General features: G+C 36.5%; 3 protein-coding genes across 5 annotated transcripts; all 3 read left to right on the top strand.

Moving 5' to 3' along the window:
• The first annotated feature begins 1,692 nt into the window (after positions 1–1,692).
• misp (mitotic spindle positioning) lies at positions 1,693–8,667 on the top strand. Of its 2 annotated transcripts, none has more exons than XM_051122653.1 (6): positions 1,693–1,760; positions 3,603–3,856; positions 4,078–6,451; positions 6,948–7,189; positions 7,614–7,652; positions 7,744–8,667. In XM_051122653.1, exons 2-6 carry the CDS (start codon positions 3,824–3,826, stop codon positions 7,831–7,833), a joined length of 2,778 nt encoding a protein of 925 aa, XP_050978610.1. In that variant the 5' UTR covers positions 1,693–1,760; positions 3,603–3,823; the 3' UTR covers positions 7,834–8,667. The 2 variants fall into 2 exon arrangements, with proteins under 2 accessions (XP_050978610.1, XP_050978609.1); XM_051122652.1 differs by lacking the exon at positions 1,693–1,760 and adding an exon at positions 2,378–2,685.
• A 1,301-nt stretch (positions 8,668–9,968) lies between these two features.
• si:ch211-262i1.4 (thymic stromal cotransporter homolog) lies at positions 9,969–15,361 on the top strand. Of its 2 annotated transcripts, none has more exons than XM_051122657.1 (5): positions 9,969–10,091; positions 10,915–11,906; positions 14,685–14,768; positions 14,896–15,052; positions 15,155–15,361. In XM_051122657.1, coding segments are annotated over exons 1-5 (1,275 nt in total). In that variant the 5' UTR covers positions 9,969–10,089; the 3' UTR covers positions 15,195–15,361. The 2 variants fall into 2 exon arrangements, with proteins under 2 accessions (XP_050978614.1, XP_050978613.1); XM_051122656.1 differs by lacking the exon at positions 9,969–10,091 and adding an exon at positions 10,211–10,375.
• Positions 15,362–19,794: 4,433 nt separating this feature from the next.
• Positions 19,795–23,515, top strand: si:ch211-262i1.5 (uncharacterized). The gene is made up of 5 exons (XM_051122668.1): positions 19,795–19,846; positions 20,074–20,146; positions 20,405–20,547; positions 22,424–22,550; positions 22,686–23,515. Exons 4-5 carry the CDS (start codon positions 22,446–22,448, stop codon positions 23,424–23,426), a joined length of 846 nt encoding a protein of 281 aa, XP_050978625.1. The 5' UTR covers positions 19,795–19,846; positions 20,074–20,146; positions 20,405–20,547; positions 22,424–22,445; the 3' UTR covers positions 23,427–23,515.
• Positions 23,516–23,832: the final 317 nt, after the last annotated feature.

Genomic DNA, 23,832 nt, shown 5'->3' with positions numbered 1-23,832 from the left:
AAATCATACAGTCACTGCTGGAAAGGGTTCAAATATACAAAAGATGCTCGAAAACCAAAGAATCTGCAGGATTTCTCTGAAGAACAGTGCTCAGTTGAACTGTTCAGAACAAACAAGGGACTCATGAACAACCATCACAAAACAAAAAAACAGTCGTAGATCATCAAGGTAACCACACATAGTATTAAGAACCAAAGGTTCCCAAACTTTTGAAGGGGGTTATTTTAATAATTACAGCTAAACATCTTTCATGTAAAATATCTTACTCAGGACAGTACTAAATTAAAAAAATAACATGCATTTTGTACAATCTCTCTTATTTTGTTAAAATTATTCACATTCTTACAGATTCTGCAAGGGTTTCCCAAACTTTCGCATGCCACTGTAAGCTTTTAATCATAATTTCTGTTAAAATCATTTGTAGATTTTAAAAAATGACATCTGTAAGCGTTAAATAATGATACATTAAGCATTATATAAAGTTTGTTAATGATTTATTAATGAAGGTTTTAGTCACTGTAAATCATCTGTCAAAGTCATTTGAAGATTTTTCAGGTAACAATTTATAATAAGGTTGAACTAAGAATGAACAGTACTTCTGCAGTATTTATTAATCTTAATGTTAATTTCAGCAATTGATGCATTATTAAATCACAAATTGTGTTTGTTAACATTAGTTACTGCACTGTGAACTAACATAAACAAACAACGACTGTTTTTGATTAACTAACATTAACAAAGATTAATAAATACTGCAAGAAATATTTTGTTTATGTTAATTAATACATTAATGTTAACAAACGACACCTTATTGTAAAGTGTTACCGTTTTTCAAAAGTGCATGATCATACGAATTGAAAGTTACATATACAACAACATTCGTAAACATTTTAATGTTAATCATTAGGTAACGAGCACATTATCTCATATTTCTAGATATGTGAATATATAATAACTAATAAACTTTTAAGCATTGTATAATATTTGTTAATGATTTATTAATAAAAAGATTAAGTAATTAAAATTCACTGTTGTAAATATATCACATTAGATAGATGTATGCACGCATTTGTTGGTGCCGTAAAGCAATTAGTCTTTTTTAAGAATTTCGCACCGCTTGCCAAATGTACAAACTCTTTTGGGGAAAGAAATATATAGTTTGTGGTTCTTGTCCACTAGATGTCAGGATTTGTATTATTCAACCCACCAGAAACTTTTGTACAAAACCTCCTATCATAGACACTTTTCTCCATGAGCAGTTAAACAGTTACTAGTGATGATCTTAGAAAAAGACATTTGCTTGGTCATAAACTCTGGAATGCAATTTATGAGTGTCATGCTCTGCACTTTCACTTGAGTGCTTTGACAAGAGGGAGTTTTCCTCAGCTCATTGCACAGCTCAAATGACAGCTTCAGCTTTATTTTAATTGCACTGTTGTCATTATCCTCATTACAGTCCATACGGATACATGTGAATGTACAGTAGTTAACCACATTTAAGGCCCATGTCTCATTTTAATTCAGCATACAGATTATTTAGTAACAAGCTTTTATATTAATATACCAGGTGCCTATTCTTCCTCAAAACCCTATTCACAATCTATCAGTCTTTTGCAGTCCTTCTGTTTGGCAGTGTGGGGTGTGTCTATGCGTGTTTATGTGATATTAGATGAACTTTGTCAAGTCAGTGCAGTAAAGACAAAAGTGTCTTCTGATGCATGTGACACTGTAGGCTCTGATGCCCCTACTGATGTCTGAGGGTGAGTGTTGCTAGTTTTTCTTTGGCTTAAACGTGTGAGAATAAATTGCTCAGCTTTTTATGTTAGAATTAATAGTGCATATTATTTGTTCATTTGAAATACGTGATTATTTGTAAGAGAGACAGGATTTATAAGATGCCTAAATCAGAGGTGAAAAGAGTGACATGTAATTTAAATTTCTGTTAAAATAGTAAAACATTGTTAACTTAATGCTCAGTTTTTCTTTAATCTCAGTATTATATAATAATTACTTTAAGTGTACTTTAGGACTGTTTCCTCTTTCAGCCGTTTAATTGTCACTGGAGGCTAAAGGTTAATTACAGTTATGTATCTTACGATAATTTTTTATTGAGCACTTTGATCTGTCTGAAAGAAAGTGAAAGTGCGAGATTTTTACCAAAATGTGTTCGTTTATTTATTATTTAGAGTTCATTACCCTGAGCACCTATCGAAACATAGCTGTTCTATTATCAGCAGTTGTTATCATGAAATTGCATTTGAATCTGTATATGAAGCTGTAATTCAGTGGACATATATTTAAAAAGTTTCTGTGGGGTGAAGATTTGCTGTCGCATGGTTTCATGACTCTTTGTTTTGGTCATCGTACTTCTGTAAAGCTACAGTATATTTTCTGCACTTTTCGGGACATCCCTCAAACAGTCTGAGCCAATCAGCAAAGGCAGAACTGTGGTTTCTAGGAAACCGGCCTTCTGTCAGTTTATCAGTGGTTCACAGTTCACAATGTCACACACAGACACCAGGGACAGTGTGCAAAACTCCCTTACAACTACGTAAGCTTGTTCAAAGTGGTAGACAGTCTTATCTATTGATTTGACGCAGTACTCAGACCAGAGAACGTTTTTTTCCCACAGTGATAAATTATTTTTAAAAACCGGAGTAGTACATATCTCTTCAGTAACGTGAGGTGAGTGCCAGTTTTTTAAACTTATAATCACCATCTGAAGATCTTCAAGTACTTAGAATGTTTTGTCAACAGAAAAGTTATACAACCTAAATTCAGCTGAAACTATAAAAATATGTATAATGTTGAGAAAAAAAAAAACAATCTTTTGAAATAACCTGTACAATGCAATTGTTTGCAATGTAATGTCAGTTATTACAACATTGATACAGACAGGTGTAGTACTAAGCAGAATTTGTAAATGTTAAAAGAATGTCAAACTGAAACATGGTTTTTCAAAAGAAAGTTGATTAAACCATGATTTTTTATTTACCATGATTTTACTATAGTAAGGAAATGTTTGTCGGGGGAATGCATTCTATTACAATGTCTGTTGTAGTTATGGGTTTTAAAAAATTTTTTAAAGTTTACTTAAAGTTATAAACATAGTTTACAATATCAACCTAATTAAACAAAACTGAGCAAAACACCGCAGTTAAAATATAGTTACTCTGTAAGAAATATGGTACATCTTCACAAGGGACTGGTTTAAAAGTCAGAAATTAAAGTGTCATGTCTGTTTCTAATGGTATATTTGTAACAGTTTCCTTTTTTATGTAATGTAATGTTTGATAAATGTTCTAAATGTTCATTTTATTTATTCTTCACTCTTAATAGTTCACCCAAAAATGAAAATTCTGTCATTATTTACTTACCCTTATGTCGTTCCAAACTTCTAAGACCTTTGGTCATCTTCGGAACACAAATTAAAATATTTTTGATAAAATCTGAGAGCTTTTTGGTCCTGCATAGGCAGCAATGCAACTGGCATGTTCAAGGCTCAGAAGGGTAGTAAAAACATCAAAATATCCATGTGACATCAGTGGTTCATTTAAAATAATGTCCTTATTAAACAATTATTTTCTTCTCTCCTGGTTCAGTTTCACAAGGATACCATGATGTGTGAACACATCGAAGACTGACATGGAAGAAAAGAAATTGTTGAATAAAGTTGTTATTTTATTGTTGACACGTGGACTATTTTAACGATGTCCTTACTACCTTGTTGGGCCTTGAACGTGTCAGTCGCATTGCTGTCTATGCATGGTCAGAAAGCTCTCAGATTTCATCAAAAATATCTTAATTTGAGTTTTGAAGATGAATGAAGGCCTCATGGGTTTGGAACGAGATGAGGGTGAGTAATTATTGACAGGTTTTTTATTGTTGGATGAACTATCCCTTTAATAGACACAACCTGTTAAACCTTTGAAGCTTAGATATATTAAACTATTCTTGTTACATGTCTAGAAATATCTCTACTTACTCTCTACGCACAATATGTGTTAAACATCTGACACTCTCTACACAGTCCAGTAGTAACTCTGTTGTGCTTCTTTTTTTGTTGTTGTTACCCAGAAACAGGCATCAACTGTGACGGTCAACCCATATAATGCAGGCACTCACTCCTCAGTAGAGGAGCAGGCTGTGATCCATTCCCATTCTTCTCTGAGACCTCCACTTCCCAGGCCTGATCAGAACAATCCACCACACAGAGACCCCATGACCAGCAACCCAAAGCGCTGGGTTATAAAGCCCCTGTCCCCTAAGCTAGAGCAGTCAGATTTGCGCTCCATATTGAGCCCGACTGGCCAACCACAGTTACTAGAGAACACATGGAGTACTAGTCAGGAGGGTGACTCTTTCAGGTTCAGCTTGGAAACTATAACAGTAACAGGCATGCAGCCTACTGTGATGGTGTCATCTGGGAGAAGCACTCCAGATGTGGTGGTCCAGGCTCAGCAAGTGTCTGTATCTGAGGATGGAAGTGACGGTGAAGAATGGAGGCCCAGTACTACAAGCAACCCTAGCAGCCCTGAAACTGCCAGCAGTACAGGCTCACATGTTGGATTCTACTCCTTTGTAGATGACCCAGCAAGCCCAGAAGCGGAAATGAATGAAGTCTACATGGTTTCTCCACAAAGGCAGGCCAAACTGAATACCTTGAAGGAGAAGAGCACCTTTAAGCTACAGACGTACACAGATGATAAGAGACCTGGGAGGCTATTCGAAGGAAGTAATGGAGAAGACCTTTACAGACTCGAGGATGCCTCCAAAGTGAATGAAGATGAGGAAAATACAGACCGAATGGAGATCATCCGGAATCAGGCACCCAAGAAAAGCCCTGCCCTTAAAGAGCAGTGGAGTGCCTTAGAAAATCTGGACCTCAGTAACACTGAGCAAAGACTCCTGGATGGGTTTAGTGTAAGCTACAAACCAGTGCGTGTGAAGACTGAAGTCAGGGTTGAGCCTGGTACCATAGACCATGAGCAAATTGACTTCAATGCAGCACGAAAGCAGTTTCTAATGATGGAACAATCAAAACAAAACCCCTTCTTACAGAGTCCTGAGCAGCTTCCTTATTCCCCCAAACTGCGAGGAAAATCTCTATCCTCAACAGCCAGCATCTTCGGTCCAAAACAAGTAAGCAAAGAGAACAGCCTAGAGGAGAATCAGATCCCACTAACAACACAACAAGAAATAGAAGTAAAGACTGTAAATGTGACTGAACATTCAAAAAATGGAGTTCCAAGTGGATCCTTAGATGATGTTGACTCTGGTCTAGGTGACCAAAGTGGAGGCTACGCCAGTGAGGGTAGCATTTCGAATGATCCTCTCATTTCAGAGATAGAAAGTAGCTTGACAATGCTAAGTGCAGATGAGACTCCCATTCAAAGGGAAATCAGAATTGCCCAACAACGGGAAGAGAGTCTACGTCGATCAAGGGGTATCTTGCACAAAGACCATTCAGAGATGGTGGAGATCAGGATAAAGCCAATTCTGTCCCTGTCATCTCCACAGGTGAAATCTCCAAAAGCCAAAGAAACAAACAGAGTGAGTTTCCTTATTCAGAGAGAGCGTGAACTTCAGAAACAGCAACAGATCAAAAACAGTCTTTCAAGCCATAACAGCCAAGAGAACCAAATACAGGACAAGTCAACTGAGTCACAACCGGATGAAATTCCAGTCACACCTTTGAGGGCAAGTCTAAGAGAAAGTCCCACAATTGATCTAGAGCAAAGCACAGTTTCTGCAGATGACAAGTGGATTACAGAGCAACCTGCACTAGTAGAAGAAGGTGACTCAAAGGAAGTTCTTTCGCCTTGCTGTCCTCATCGACATCCTGATGAATCTATCCTTCAGAGAAACACTGACAGCAGCACTTTTGGAAACCAAGTCCAAAAAAGTGCAAATTCCGAGGACAGCCGTTATTCTAAATTAAGGGTTCATAAAGAAAATGGTGTCGAGTGGCAAACCAAGAACTTTAGAACAAAGAAAGAGCCATCCTGGATTGTGGAGAATGAAAGGAGCTTGTCTGGAAGGAACAGATTTTACTCTCAAAATACTCCGTCCCCACTGGAACCTGCAAAAAATAGTCGGTACACTAATACCTGGAGATCTCACCTTGAGTACACCGACTGGAGCCCCAAAATGCAGAATGCCCCAGACAGTATCCGTCAGGAAATCGAAAAAGACCTCAGACGAGAAAAAGAGCTCCAGGAGCTGAGAGAGTCCAGTAGTCTGTCTTTCTCATTACCCAACTTAGCATACACAAATCCAGTGCTAACTTCCACTGAAACCAGGTCCTCAATAACCAGTGAGGAAACTGTATTTTCACCACAAACTCCAGATGGGAACATGGCAGAGGTGGATTCTGTACTTCCAGAAAAGAAGACTGATTATAGTAATCCTTATTCCTGGAGTCTGGACTCTTCTCGATTATTCATGACAGGTATAAATGTGCAGTCTTACTTCACTCAAATATGTTAAACTTAGCAAATGGGTAAAGGGGGGATATAGGCATTATTAGTGTAAGTGCCTGTTGCTGGGAAACTGTTTTATTATTCTGCACAAAGTTTGTGGCAAGTGCATCTCTTAACTTTCCTGTTCATAGCTAACCGTAAGTGTTAAATGTTTATGGATGTCAGCAGGACCAAGGAATGAGAAGAACTGCCAACGTAGTTTCTGAACTTTGTACATAACATGGCATTCTGCTGCACTGCAGAATGATTAATCATTTACTTTATGAATGTAAATGCACATTTAGTTAAAGATTGCTTTTCAGACAATCAAAAGCAACATGCTATGTCTTGTTTTCCAATATCATTTGTGCCGGTGATTAGTGCCCTCTACAAGGACTCATGTCAGGCCGAGGACACAGCACACTTGTCAGTTAAGAATTCATAGTAGTAACATAATCTCTTGTTTTTCTTTCTTTATCTCTCCAGATAAAAGTCCACAGTTGTCCTCACCACGACCCAGTTCCAGACTTCCCTCTGTGTCAATGATGACAGCCCAGCCATGGGGCAGCCCAAAACCCATGTCCCCAACTGTTTCCCGGGTTACTCCCATCAAGCCCTTTAGCCCACATGCTGACCTGTCATCGCCTTCTTCCCAGAAAGGTCTGACTGAGACACTGCTAAAGGACTTTGAGGACAGACGGACCAAATTGAAGCTGGAAGAAAGTGCAGTGAGTGAAGTTTCTTTCAGGAAATAGCCTTTAAGGATAGTTCACCCAAAAATTAATGTCATGTCATTCCAAATCACAAATCCATAGAAGACATACACGTTTGATATGACATGGATAAGTAAAGAATGGAATTTTTGGGGTAACTATCCATTTAAGACAGGGGTGTTCAAACTTGGTCCTGGAAGGCCGGCGTCCTGCAGAGTTTAGCTCTAACCCTAACTAAACACACCTGAACCAGCTAATCAATGTCTTACTATGCATACTAGAAACTTCCAGGCAGGTGTGTTGAGACAAGTTAGAGCTAAACTCTGGAGGACAGAGTTTGGACAGCCCTGATTTAACACATTAATGTCATAATAAAGCAGTAACTGCTTTGATTTAGAGCTGTACTGACAGATTTTTCTCTTTCCTCATTGTCTCTCAGTACGCTGGGATCCAACCTATTGATGCCATAAACAATGAGGTAAGATAAGGTTTACAAAGTCTGGTGCCCTCTGCTGGATACTGGAACAGATCCAGTTTGATCATGTTGTGTAACTTTGGTTTCTCGGCAGGTTGTAGAAGCCACTCGTGTAATAAGGCATAAAAATCAACGTGCCCTGCAGTGGGAGGCAGGCATGTACGCCAACCAGGAGAGTGAATGAATCAGCACCCACATAACAGGACTCATGACCTAATGACTAGGTTTAATTCCACATTGGACTCACAAGCACACTACTCACACCGCCAAGTCAGTGAACATGAAACATGGACTTCCATCTCATTTACAGTATAGCTGGATGTTCTCAGTTGACTGGGGTGATGGAAATTGGTGTAGGTGTGGAGAGCATCTTACCTGCTTGGGGTGAACTGTAAGCTCTAGCAAACTGGATCATGAACATTTTCTTCATCTTTCTCCGCCCAGTACTAACATTTAACTACCATCCTTAATACTACACAATCATAAAAATCTGTCATCTGAAAATAAAACATCAAACTGTATTACATTATTAATGTCACTAACCTTTAAATCCTCAGCGCTTAAATGAATAGACCAGCTTGCTTTTTATACAAGTAATAAAACTAAATAAGCAAAGTAGAATCACAGAACCGGGTTCCTACATAGAGAAGAGGGACCATGAGATCTGGACCTGGACATGAACTCATTAACACACAAGACTGTTGATCTAACAAGGTGGTCTTAATTTTGAAATAATGGTGAATCTTGCTTTTCACTGAAAATATATAGTAATATCAATAGAAGATTCTTTTTTGTATTGAATACTGAAGATTCAAAAAGTTGCACTGGAGATTTCTGCCATATTGTAAATGTGATATGATAACAACTGTTTGTTTGTTTTTTAATGTAAAATCTACATTACAGATTGTTCTCTAGTATGTCAAAATTAACTTAATATCAAAAGATGATGTTGATGTATTCTGTGTTGTTAACACTATATTCTAATATACAACATATATAATAAAAGGCTTGATTATTAGCCATGTTTCATTTAAATATCTATTACAGTTTTTCAATAAAGTAATAATAGTGATTCCCAACCATTGGTACTGCGAACCAAAAGTATTTTATTTTTGAAATAAATTATATTTAATAATATTTCTGACTTTATTAGTGCTAAATGCTACCCACCTTATTCTTCAACTTGGAAGTAAGCCTATGTGTGAGACTTCCGGTTCATTAGCTACTATAGAGTGTTTTCACGACGCGTTATCAATTGGCCATATTGGTGGTGCTGAATGTAAACAATGCTACCGAACAAAACTTAAATATATAGCTGATTATTGCTGCTTATAAACAGTCAATTGTCATGTTTTGGGCTGTACTAATTGGTTGAACCATTGAACATTTGGAGTATCATAGACTGGCAAATGCTATAACAAATCAAGGAGAAGAGTGCAACTGTCTGAGGAACAAAAAAAGGATTTCCAGGGCAAGAATCTTGAAACATTCAAGTTTGTTCTTATCACTTCCAGTCAGGTAGGTGAAATATTAGGCTAATAGTTAAAATATTATGCCCCTTCCTGCTTACTAAGTCCTTCTCTGTATGATTTAGCAGCTTACACACGTTTTCCCGTGGTGTAGACAGCATGGTAACATATTCAGTGGTTTATTAAACAGGCAATCCATGTTTACTTACATCCGAGTATCTCCAATATGGCCGTGTATCCGGGTAACTGACCAACTCGTGATGTAAGTGCAAACCGCCAATTGGAAATAATGAGAAGAAAAACAACATGCAGTAAACAGTAAAACTGTTTGCACTACAAACCAGTGTGTTCATAATTAAGATAATACATTAAAACTAGTAAGACACAACTGTTTGCAATATCAAGCAGCAAAACAGACCCATACATATTTACATACGGCCGCGCGGTAATGTATGAGTGAAACTGAACATGGTTTTGGTTTGGTGTTTATGAAGGTTTACTTGAGCCTTATTATTTGTTTGGATGCATAAGACAAAAAGGTTAAGAAATACTAGTCTAATAACTGTTGGGGAAAATCAAACAATCAAAGTATACATTCATAAACAGCACAAAGCAGCTATGTCTAGTCGTGTTTGCTACTTGTATGTTTCAGCTCCACAAATATTCTCATCCCACTAATTAAGAACTGTCAAAAACGACATACTTGCTGAACACTCTTTCTTCAGGTGGTTTCAGTCTCCAATCCCTCGAATGACTGCCTCTGTGCAACATTTCATTTAAACTGATTTATTAGGCTAAATACTTTAAGGCGTTCTGTTGTTTTGTGCTTTTTATTTGACCGCCCGACAAGATTGACCGTGGCACAGCAGCGCCATCTTGGGAATAAACTCCATTAACGCAAGATTTTCTTATTGCATGCAATGCAGTTTGCTTAATTGTTTGGTCATTTGACATCAAAATGTCTACATACAATGTGAGTAAATGAAGCCATGGATGCTATACAACACTCAAACGCCTCTAAACCCATTATGTGTATTGGTATTGGTGTATTAGTACCACACTTTGTTACTCTCAAAGGTGAAATTAAGGGAATCTCATGGTAGACGCATTTACAAGCAGCAACAAGTTACCTTTTAAAATCGCTTTCGCTTCAATAACACAGCTTCCTTTCTGCATTAAACTGAGTTCAGTGCCAAGCGGGGCTTTCCACTCTTTGATCACAATTAAAATCAATTTCCAGTGGATAAAATCCTTTAAGTAAGTGTAGTGCATTTATTTATTTATTTATGCATTTATAAATTATTATCCATAGTAGCCTGCATAGTACTTAAACGCATTCGTGTATATATGTGTATAATGAGTTAGATGACATTTTATTCACCATTTGACTATAATTTGGATCAGACATAATCTTTCGACCATGTACTTTTGTCTTTGTTTATTTGCATGCAACATTGCTGTCAATATGTAGGAGAGACTGGGGCTAGCTGTCACACATTTTACTCCTGTGAATACTGAAAAATAGTTCATTTAATAGAAATGATTAATAAGAATGATTATTAATAATTAGGAATAAACTGGAGTAATGCCTGCTGAAAATTCAGCTTTGCATCACAGGAATAAATTACATTTTAAAATCGATTAGGCTAGAAACAGCTCTTTTAAATTAAAATAATATTACTGTTTTTTACTGTATTGTTGAGCAAATAAATGCAGCTATGGTAAGCATAAGAGACTTCTTTCAAAAATTATAATACATGTAAACATATTAATACTGTTTATCTTTTGTCTTAAAGGCCAAAAGTCACAGTCTCAAGCTCGCATTCTGCTAATCAAATGGGGGCCATTTTGACTTTGGTGGAGCCGGTGGTTGTCATCAATAAACTGGGGACGTCCTTCTTTGAGATGGCTCTCACACAGACCATCTACAACCAGTCACTGAAGACAACAGAAGGAGACAGTGATCGGGCGCAGGCGTTATCCTCACGCTTTCTTCTTATTCAGAGTGTTCTGTCCTCTGTGGCAGCCATGTTGTCCATTATACCACTGAGCCGTATGGCAGACCGTCATGGACCTAAAGTCTTCCTGGTGGCCTCTCAAATGGGTTCGGTTTTGGGTATGTTTATGCTTGTCATCTTCATGTACTGTGAGGTTCCTCTGGAGTTCCTGTACTTGGGTTCTCTGCTGCACGGTTTGAGCGGTGGCGGGCCGATGTTTTGGGCCGGGGTGGCTGCTCTGGCATCTCTAAGCTCGGAGCAAGGCAAGCGCACTCTTAAACTCAACATCGTGGACTTTTGTTTTGGGGTCGCAGGGGTAGTTGGCGGTCTCCTGTCTGGATATCTGTATCAGATGGGACCGTCAATTCTCCTCCTGACAGCAATTATGGTCAGCATTGTGGCGTTACTGTACACTGTGTTCGGCCTCACTGATTCAAGACATTCCCTATCTGAGAATGAGCCGTTGCTGACTGAATCCGAAAGTGGGAAAACGATGGATCGAGTGTCTGTAGGCATGCTGATGACAGCCATGGTGTTGTTCATGCTAGGCATGGTAGGGGCAGAAAATGTGCTCCAGCTCTTTGTGCTGAAGCCCCCTCTGAGCTGGGACTCAGTTTGGGCTGGATATGGGAGGGCCGCCACCAGCGCGATGTATCTCAGTAGCTTCTTAGGGGTCCTGTGTCTGTTCAATGTGTTGGGAGACACAGCCCTCACTCTGCTGGGAATCGTGTCCAACTGTACTGGGATGGCAATCATGGCATTCGCTATAGAAAGCTGGGTCTACTTTCTGGGTGAGTTTTGTTTTAAGCTAATTAAAGGTCTTTTAAGGGGCCGTCCACATATTGCGTCTTTTGCGTGCTCAAGTTTGTTATTTTAAATGTAGACGTGTGGCAGCCACGCTCACAACCGAAGCGACGTGGTCGCGACTAGCACACGGAGCGACGCGCTTGGTTTTTCCAGGCGCATTCGCACCACATTGAGATAAAAACATCTCAACTTTTCCAAATGCCGTAAGCACACCGTGGGTCATGTGACAAGAATCAACCAATTAGCTTCATCTTTTCCCGTAACAACATTGAAAGCTGATCATAGTTGTACAGGGATAGCCATTTTCAAAAAAAATTCGTAGCAGAGCTACAGCAAGCGATTTTTAGTGCTGGAAATCCGTTTGTCCTTTGCTGAAACTTCCGCGTCTTTATTGAGAGCCACGGGAGCAGAGCGCTTTGAAAAGAAAGAGAAAACGGTGCGCCTAGCCATGTGAACTGCCCCTAAGGTGATTTATTTTGGAATGATGTGCATAATGTCCTCTGAGAAATAAATATCACTGAAACAGGTCTCCATTAACGGGATGGTTCACTCAAAAATTAAAATTACCCCATGATTTACTCATTTTCAAGCCATCCTAGGTGTATTTGACTTTCTTTTTTTAGACAAATACAATCAGAGTTATATTAAAAAAGGTCCTGGCTCTTCCGTTTATAATGGCAGTGAATGGGTGTTGAGATTTTGAAGTCCAAAAAAGTGCATCCATCCATCATAAAAATACCTCCACATGGCGCTGGGGGGTTAATAAAGGCCTTCTGAAGCAAATCAATGTGTTTTTGTAAGAAAAATATTTACATTTAAAACTTTATAAACCATAACCTTCCGCTAACTGACTAACGAACAGTTATTGGAAGCTAGAGTTTACGTTTATAAAATTTTTAAATATAGATTTTTTTTTACACAAATGCATCGATTCACTTCAGAAGGCTTTTATTAGGTGTTTTATGATGAATTTATGCACTTTTTTTAAATTGAATTTCAAAATCTCAACAGCCATTCACTGCCATTATAAAGCCTGGAAGTGCCAGGACATATTTTAATACAACTCGGATTGTATTCGTTTGAAAGAAGAAAGCCATATACACTTAGGATGGCTTGAGGGTGAATAAATCATGGGGGAATTTTCATTTTTTGGGTGAACTATCTCTTTAATAGCCATGGAGAAGTGGCTATTATTAAGTCACTATTATTATCAGGGTTGCCAGGTGTGCATAATAAGACCAGCCAAACTGGTACTCAGTACTTTCCCAGTCATGCTCTGTGGAAAATGTCTATCAAAATCACATTCTAGGGATCAAAACTTCCTTTCCAGGGGTTCCACTTCAGTTGAAATTGTGTTTGGGGGCAGGAGATTTTGCGTTAACCCGCAGACAAAAAAAAAACCTCACTGCAACAGTAGCCAACAAAATCAGCAGGAAGGCCACAGATTTGGCAACACTGATTGAACTTTCACATGTGAACAAATCAAAAGAACGTCAACAGCGCAAATGACTGCATGAATGAAAACAGACTGGCTGTATTACACATTTAATTAAGCCGAATATCTCAATAGAGATCATTAAACTTTTCCGTATTGTTGCCAGGTTATATGCCAGGACGCCAGAGCCCATTAGGGTGACTTACAATTATTTAAAATAAGCCAAAACAAGCATTTAAATAGGCATAACATTTTTTTTTTTAAAAAAAGATATTTTATTTCACCCCCTCAAATGTTTTTCTTTGAAAAAGCAGGGTTCCCAATATCTTGTAAAACATGGATAAATTAGGTATCCAAATTTTAAAAATGTGGTTTCTAGACCTGGAAAAGTCATGTAAATTAATAAACTCTTCATGGGCATTTTAATGCTGAACACATATTTTTTAGTTATGCTAAGCTCTAAAATAGTTTAATATAAATATCACAATATCACACCCCCCGTTACACTTTTGCTCACAGAATAAATAAATGGCTGCATTTGCGACATGAGGGGTCAGTATAAGCCCAACACGACTGACATAGCATATAAAAAATAGCACAAATATAAAATAATAGTTCACCCAAAAATGAAAATTTGCTGAAATTAACTCCCTCAGGCCATCCAATGTGTAGACATGTAGCTAGTTTTTTCGTCAGAACGCATTTGGAGAATTTCAGCATTACATCACTTGCTCACCAAAGGGTCCTTTGCAGTGAATGGGTGCCATCAGAATGAGAGTCCAAACAGCTGATAAAATCATCACAATAATCCACATGTAATCCATACAACTCCAGTCCATCATTTGACATCTTATGAAGCTAGAAGTTGCATGTTTGCAATAAACAAATTCATAATTAAAGGATTACTCCACTTCCAGAATAAAAATTTCCTGATAATGTACTCACCCCCATGGCATCAAAGATGTTCATGTCTTTATTTCTTCAGTCAAATTTTTTTACATTTTTTAAGGAAAACATTCCAGGATTTTTCTCCATATAGTGGTCTTCAATGGTGCTTAATGGATTGAAGGTCAAAAATGCAATTACAATGCAGCTTCAAAAGGCTCTAAACAATCCCAGCCGAGGAATAAGGGTCTTATCTAGCAAAATGATCAGCCATTTTCTTAAATAAATTAATATTTATACACTTTTTAACCACAAATGCTCATCTTGTCTAGCTCTGCGATGCACGAGTACTCTGCGCACTCCAGTTTAATACAGTTAGGGTATGTCGAAAAACTTGCTGTTTTTAATATTTTTCTACATTGAGATGTGTTGTTTTAAACAGCTAGAGGAATCATGTTGTTTGCCTGCGTTCCCATGCCAACACTGCGAGCCATGCTGTCCAAGAATCTGCATCCTCAGCAATACGGTAAAGTAACAACTGCATAGAAACAAAAATTTAAAATGTGCTTCATTTAAGTACAAACCAAATAACTGAGGTCATACTGTCAGTTATATGATACTTCATGAGAGTCCTCTGCTGTGTCTCTTGGCAGGGCGAGTTTTTGGGCTGCTCCAGCTGGTTCTGGCTGTGACTGATCTCTTGTCTAACGTCTTTTTCACCTCCATTTACCCTCTGACTCTCGGCTGGTTCAGTGGCTTCTGCTTCCTCCTCTCCTGTGCCATTAGTTACATCAGTGCCGTCCCTATCATGTACGTAAATCTGTCATTAAAAAAACAACAACAAATGTTCTTTTGTTCATTTCTTCATTTCTCAGATCATGTAGAATAACAGATGCCAATTTTGCTTTTCAGTTACCAAAGTGGCAGAGACCTGAGACTTGGATCCATTTGAGATGTTAAACACTTACATGAAAATCTGTCTGTTGTTATTTTGTTTCAGTACTATGGAGCCCCTTAGGAAATGGTGAGGTGTATAGTTTTAGGTCTTAATATAAAATATTATTAGCATTAGGACTGGACACATGAAGTGTCAGTTGTAAAATGTTTTTTATTCTTAGAGAGCAGCACTGCATATGGTTTCTACTGTTACAGTGAAAAGTCTGTGCTTCTTGTGTGTGTTATTTTCAATAAACCTCCTTTAAAGAGCTTATTTTTCCTTGGTTATCTGTTCAGTTATGTTATTCTCAAATGGGCTGGTTTTTGTAGCTGCATGGGCCAGGAGTTCTGCAGTTCACTTTTTAAAGCCTTTCTTTTTAATGCAGGATTACTTTCACATTATAGCATCTAAAAGGGGTAAATATAACAATATTTAGTAAAACACCTTCATGCTGATGTGTTTTACCATCTGGGGGTGTTTTATGTGTAATATCCAACAGCTGCCACACGGTGTCATCTAATCGTCAATACACGACCTACTATGGCAAGCGGGTTTGCAATAAAATGGTTTGACTAATGCTGTTTTTAGATAATAACAACTGAGTGGGTCATAAATATAATTTGACTCATCAGAATTATAATTTAATATATCTACAATTCTAATTTAATCAAACAATCCAGTTAATTCCTGATGGACTAAACAAACTTGTGTTCCATTTTTTTTTTTTCATTTAGATATGTCACAACAGGGGGACAAGACAATAACGATTTTCATGACGACTTAAAATTAGTATTTTTAAAATCCTTAATGATGAGAAATTAATGAGAACTTAAATATAAATTATATGAAATATAAACACATGTAAGACATCTCAATTTTTATATTTTACTAGTGAGAATCTATTTAGAGACACAAAGTACAAATTATAGTTGATTTTAGTTACAATTTCTAGTCGTCAAAACTTTACTACTTTAAAAAAATAAAGCAGTAAAATTAATAAGGACAGCCAAATTGCAGGAACTGCTAAGACTGGTCATTTTAACATCAGTATCAGGTAAGACTTGTTTAGATTTCTCTGCGTACTTACGGAGGTTTAATATAAGGAGCCACTTCTATAAACTCATGTGAATTTTATTTAAATAATATTTTTTGTAATAAATTAAGATTATATTAATAATATATAATTAATAATGTTACACATATGCGCCATTTGTGATGTACGCAACATCTAGAAAACACACCACCTCTGTAATAAACACGGAGACGTTAGTCTCGTCCGAACTGGTACATGAAAATCAACTCAAACGTAGTTTAAAACTAGTCCCGTCCGAATAGACCAATTTCGAGTAGACGTCACAGTGACGTCATTTGCAGCTGCACGCGCATAGTGGTTGCAAAAAAACACTGGTAGCAAGTGGAGGTAAACGGGTAAACCATGGAATAAGAGAAAAAAAAATATTTTTGTGCCTTTTGATGTCAAAATCGGAACGCAAATAATTTTTATACAATACTGTAGTCAAAGACGCCATTTGAAGCTAAACGCAGATGTTTAAACGGACATACTATGGATGAAAACTGCTATGATTACTCTACTTTTAAAGCATAAATTTGATTTATAGGTCTACATAATATTCACGTATTCTGTTCATAGAGGATGTACTGTATTAGCCCTACAGTTACAGCATGAAATATTATTTAAACCTGTTACTATTAACTTTTTAACATAACATTTTTTTTTTTATCTCACAATTCTGATTTTTGTTTCTCACAAATGCAAGTTTATATCTCCTAATTCGGACTTTATAACTCGATTAAACAAAACTAATGAGTTTCTGAGGAAAAAAGGAATAGTGTGGGATATAAACTTTCAGCCGAAGGGAAAAGAGAGAATGACGAATTGTTTTTCCTCTAGAGTTGTAGGATATAATCTCGGAATTGCGAAAATAAAGTCAGAATTTTGAAATTAAAATGTACCTTTTTTATTCTTTTATTCCATGGCTCCATACACTGCCACTTGAACCGCCCATAAAAAACGTCATCCCTGTTTCGGGTCTGTAAGACTATCCCACTGTCGAACGTCAATTTCGTTGAATAACATTGCTTATGGCTGGGTGACAAGCTGTTGTGATATGTGAATAACATTTTGAAAATGACATCTAATCAATATAATCTATACTGTTTTTAAATCTAAGTGTTTTGTGCCGTATCCTTGTAATTCTCTAGCTGTAAAGGCAATCTCTCCGGGTTTTCTGCAACCATGCTGCGCGCGCATCCCGAATGTTTACAAACAGATAATGGGTCTATCCACAAGTTTCCGGGGGGCGCTACTGTAAAAAAGGATGTGGGTACAACTTCCGGTGAGGTGGCGGATGTAGTATATCAACGGTATTTTGTGTGCTAATTAGCGAAGAGGCTAAGTGTTTTTTAGACCATTGTATACTTTGCAAAGATGCACACCTTTATGAGAGATGTCATTACGTTCTTATGGACAACATATGCTTTTCGAATTTGTGTTATTAGCAAGTTTGGATTGCTAAATCTTGAATGACTGTCAACTAGTGAAATGACATTTGAACCGAGACTTCAGAGCTTGTGTTAAATGGCATGCCAGATGAAGCCTTGATTGGAGGCTTGTTAACGTAGAAATCCCTTTCGTAGAAGCCTCACTTTTTTACAGTCATGTGCACGATTCACTTTGCGTGTCCTAATGGTCAACCCCCAGATCTTATTTTGCGAATACATTTTCATTGGGACCTATTTAATAATTACATTTTTGAATACCAAGTTATACAAGTAATATGAAGAATACAAATTATTTAAGGAAAATTAAATTTATGCCATATGCCAGGGGCGTCGCTAGGGCTAATCATTCGGGGCAGCCCCGAAAGTTTTTACTCCAGCCCCGAATGTTTTTTGTATGGCCCTATGATTTCCACGGAATTTGACAAAGTTTGAATGATTTAATCAAAAGTTGGTCATTAAACTTAAATCAAGTCGCGATATGGACTAGTATCTGTAAATATTATGCCGCAAAAGACTATTTAAATATGAATCCTGCATGTTCTGCGTGTCTTTTTATGAATGAACGGCGCGGATGCGCGGTTTCGTTTTCTACACATGTAACACTGACACGTGCAGTGATTTCAACGTCTGCCGTTTCACTAAATGAGGACATAAAGACATCAAATGCTCACATAAAGAAATTTAAAAGTATTCACGGCAAGTCGACAACCCGTCAAAATAAAAGTTCGGTTTAACTTTATTCATCATTCAGTATAATGTACGTGCCTACTACTACTACTACTATTAATTAATAAAAACGTATATTTTTTAACACAATATTTCTTCCATGTTTTATATTTTAATAGGAAATAGTTTAATAATTTTCATTAAAAGATCAATTAAATCAATATTTTATACCTTCATTTGATAACCAGAAAAATACACAACACAGAATTCCATAAGGCTATTGTAAAAATAAATAAAAGTTGTTTTTATGCATTCAAATAAACAGACATGCTAAAACATATTTGGTAACAATAAAACGTAAAGTGAAAAAAAAATTAAACATTTCATAGGGTCCTAAACATGTAATTTTTCTTAACTTTTGATAAATTGAGAGTAAATTGTATAAGATTCATGGTTTTAATTAATTACACATGATTAAATACATTTTGATTAATAAAATTAAATTTAACCATTAAAAAGAAGACCAGAAAAATGAAAACAGAAAACAGAATTTGAAAAAAATAAAATAAAATGGAATTTGGGAAAAAAATAGGGCCCTATTTTTGCATCCGACTATATATTTGTTACAGTTCTAAATACATTTTCAAATGTATTATTTTATTTGTCTAACATATTTTTGTAATGTTACAATTTTGTTATAATACTTTGATATGTTTGCTATTTGCAGTGATTAGTATTTACTATTGTTAATAGTGTGACAAGGTCTTTAACACCCAGTTTAATGCCCCCGGACCCACCTAGAAGGATCCAGGTTCAACCACTTGTGTCTAACAAAATCTTATGTGAGCTTGATGTGAGCTCCCACCCACTACCACTAGCCCCTGATGTTTTGGCACAAGCCCCGGATGTTTTAAAATCCTAGAAACGCCCCTGCCATATGTAATTAATATATGTGTACATTATTCTTATATTACATCATATTGATATTCGTACTGGCATTTAATGGCACTGTTTAATGGGTAAATTAATTTATCAGAGTGAAATTCAACAAACAATGAATCGATCTATGGAAATTGTGGTGAATGCGTCTTCCGACGGAGCTTTAGTCTTTTGGCTGCTTTATTTTTTACTAACCACCAGATCGCGCTTTTTTCGACACTCTCAAAGCTTTGAATCTTTTCCCGAAACAGTCAGAGGAAAGTCTCGGTGCTTCACGAGGCTTCATTTGCCCGTCACTCCTGTCAACTCTTGAATGAATGAGTGTCACATCCCGCTTGTTTACTTTGATCCGGAAGACGCTCCCACTTTTGACGCAAGGCCTCATGGGGCGTATACTTGTGGATAGGGCTTAAGCTTACTAAAGCCAGGGGCATTACATGCTAAAACGGCTTGCCATATGCCTACTACCTACGTATTTCCGCTAAAATTTCAGTGTCTACGCGAGCTTCCGGCAGAGAATTCACCGAGAGGAAACTGTGGTAGTAGTTAACTCTTTCTGACCTTCTGATTAACTTTCGATCACAAACAAATTGAGATATTTTTACCTTATACACATATTATTAACCGCACTATATTAGTGTACTAAAATATAACATTAAATAATGAGTTCACAAACCTTTAAATACCTTCGTCGTGAAGGTGCGTCGTCGCGATATTGCTGTGTCCCGTTCTGTAAAATGTCCTCAAGATTTAATTCTGTGATTAGTTTCCATAGTTTTCCTTTGCACAAGGAAACACGCAAAAAGTGGCTTCACAGTATCCGGCGTGAGGACTATAAGGTAAGTCCTAATACAAGAGTCTGCAGTCGACACTTCAGGAGTGATGATTTTTTTGAGCAATCTACTCCCACATCACGCCGACTGCTGAAGAAGGGCGCCGTGCCCACGCTGTTCATGTGGAGCGACTCTCCGTCCACTTCAGCGCCTAAGCGCTTCGGGTTATGGAAAAAGAAGCGCGTCTCCTCTGCTTTAAAACAAGATCTTGTGCCTGAGGAGGTCCAGCATAATGAGCATGATTATTGCTCATCTGTTGTCCAGGATGATTTGGTTTTGGATCAGACCGAAGATCTCCGAAAGGAGGTCGAGCGCCTGAAGAGAAAGTTGGCAGAGTTGGCTGTCCTTCAGAGATTTTGTTTGGGACGATTTGCTGCATCAGACGATGACATAAGGTTTTACACTAGGTAAGCTCTAAAACATGAAGAAGATATGTTTGCATAACTTTTTCGCGGTTTTCATAACTCATTTAAGTTAGTATTCAAGTGATTGCATTGAATGTGCTCTTTTAGTGTATTTAAAATCTTAAAAGTGTATTTGAAAAACTATACTAGCAGGTAATATAATATTAATAAATTAAAAGGCCACTTAAGTGTGCTTAAAACACACTTTTATGATTGTTTCTTAACACAGTTAGGAACATTTAAAAAGTGCACTTTGTAATCTTGTCATTTTTTTTTTTTACTTTTTGTCATACACTTTTTTTTTTTTTTTTTTTGACTAAAATTAAACAATTATTAATGTATTAAGACCAGATTTTGTTTTCAAATTCGTATTAGTTGACAAATTTTAACAACCTTGTGTAAAGTTTTTCTTTTCACATTTTATTTATTTTTAAAATATGGTTTATTTATTTAGTTACAATTAGTTATATATTCAGTTATTTATTTATAATTTTCACTTGATTCAATGAATATAGTTGTGGTAGCTTGCATGATGCTAAAAAAACAAAAACTCAGTGAATCAAATACATGATATTCACTACCAGTCAAACGTTTTTTTTTTTTTTTAAATCTATTTTTAATGTCGTTTTTTTTTTTTTTTTTTTTTTTTTTTTTTTTAATAAGCCTCATCTGCTCACCAAGCCTGCATTTATTTGATCCAAAAAGACAACAAAAGCAATAATATTGTGAAATATTTTTACTATTTGAAATAATTGCTTTCTGTTTGCATTTAATTTTTTTTTAAATGTAATTTATACCTGTGATCAAAACTAAATTTTCAGCATCATTACTCCAGTCTTCAGTGTCACGTGATCCTTCGTAAATCATTCTAATATGCTGATTTACTGCTCAAGAAAGTTTCTGTTGTTGTTGTTGTTATTATTATTATTACCATAATCAATATTTAAAACAGTTGAGTACTTTCAGGAGTCAGTGATGAATGGAAAGATCCAAAGATCAGCATTTATCTGAATTTCAAAGCTTTTTAACATTATAACTATACCATTCAAAAGAGTCAGGTTTTATTTTTTTTTTAATTGAAATTAATTATTTTATTTAGCAAGGGTGCTTTAAAATAATCAAAAGTGATGATAAAGACATTTATAATGTTACAAAGTATTTCTATTTCAGATAAATGCTGTTCTTCTGAACTTTCATTCATCAAAGAAACCTGAAAAAATTCTACTCAGCTGTTTTCAACATAATAATAATAATAATAATAATAATAATAAATGTTTTTCAAGCAGCAAGTCAGAATGTTAGAATGATTTCTAAAGGATCATGTGACTGGAGTAATGATGCTAAAAAATTAGCTTTGAAATCACAGGAATAAGTTATGTTTAAAATAGAAAACAGTTATTTTAAATAGTAAAAATATTTCACAATTGTACTCTTTTTGCTGTACTTTGGATCAAATAAATCCAGGCTTTGTGAGCAGAAAAAATAATCTTACTGTTTATTTACAAAATTAACAAATTATTTACATAATTTATGAAGTTACATACAAATATTTACTTAAGTGGATCAGAAAAGCACTCTTAAGTTCATCTTATTGCATTAAATTTAAATTTAAACTACAATATGTTTTCATTTAATTGTAAATAACATGCAAGTAAGTAAGTAAGTGTCTGAATATCATTGCATTTAGTTTGCACATAAGAATATTGTTTTGAAATGTGTTACTTCTGTAACAAGCACTTATATTCAAGCACTTATGTAAGTTCAACAGTAAACTTTAACAAGGATTACAAGGCTTATATTTTAGTACTACAGCTTGGTGGTAAAGCATCACATTTTTTGTTGTGTATATGATCTCAGACATGTCCGGCATCTCTTGTAGATTTGCCACTTACAACCACTTGATGGCGTTCTGGAGACTCATTGAGCCTGCGTCCCACAACATGGTTGGTTTGACCAGAGCCAGGGCAGCTGCAACGACTGAAGTTGGATCTTCAGACAGTACATCTGTAAATAATTAATTTATAACTCATTTATCATTTATGACATTATTACATACAGATTTTATGTGGCCAGAATAGGGCAAGAAATGTTTATGTTATATAAACACACATTAAAAACCTTTTACAATTTGTTTTTAATAGTGTCAGTCGATGCAGCCCATAGATGAGTTTTTCCTCTTCCTGGTCCATCTCTCCGTTGGTCTAACAGAGAGAGATCTGGCCCACAGATTCAATATCCATCCGTCCACTGTGAGTCGAATCATTACAACCTGGGCCAATTTTCTCCACGCAATTCTCAGATCTGTGCGCATCTGGATGTCAGAGGAGGCGGTCAAGGCTCACATGCCAAAGGAGTTTCAGGACTATCCAGACACGCATGTAGTGATTGACTGCATAGAGCTGCGTTGCCAAACAACATCCTCTCTCCATCTTCAAGGAGAAGGGTCCCAGTGCACCTATAAGGGGTTAATTGGCATGGCACCGCATGGTGCGGTTACTTTTGTGTCACCCATTTTTGCAGGATCGATCAGTGACAAGGAGCTTCTGAAGCAGTCTGGGTTTGTGTCACTCCTGAAACATGAAATGGCCATTATGATCAACAAAGGGTTTTTTATAGATGACTGTGTACCATGCAGAGTTTACCGACCTGCCTATCTGGTAAAGAGGGAACAGATGCCAGCTGACGAAGTGAGCGAGACTCAGTCCACTGTTCTGCTGAAGGTCCACACTGAGCGACTCTTTTGCAGGGTGAAACAACACAAGCTGTTGGATGCGCTCATTCCTCGCTCCGACACCACAACCATCAACCAGCTATACACTGTTGCTTGCCTCCTTATAAACTACCAGAATGGCCCCTTGTTAAAAGCATGGGCAGATGATTAAAGTCTAGACAAAACACTTGCTGTTGGAGGATTGATGAAAGGACTGATATGTAAATATATAGATAAAAATAAACATGCAAATGTAAATAACTCGCGTAGTGTTTCCGTAAACATTTAAATGATTTTATACTTTTTTCCGGTGTATGCCACTATAACGTAAACATAAATAACTTTCAATGTTATGTTTACAGTGGTATACAGGAAAAGCTTGATAAAGTTTTATGTTTACAAATAGAATAACTTTGATACAATGTTTCTAAAAACATGTAAATATAAATAACTCTCATTATGTTTCTGTAAACAAACAAAAACTTTATACTCAACTGTAAAGGAAACATACAAATAGAACATATGCATTGAAACAGTTATTTATATTTACATGTTTGCAGTGGTGTACAGGGGGAAAA

The sequence above is a fragment of the Labeo rohita genome, chromosome 11 (assembly GCF_022985175.1).
Source record: "Labeo rohita strain BAU-BD-2019 chromosome 11, IGBB_LRoh.1.0, whole genome shotgun sequence".
NCBI classification, from domain to species: Eukaryota; Metazoa; Chordata; class Actinopteri; order Cypriniformes; family Cyprinidae; genus Labeo; species Labeo rohita.
The sequence above is the reverse complement of the archived record's forward strand: the minus strand, read 5'-3'. Positions and strand labels throughout refer to the sequence as shown.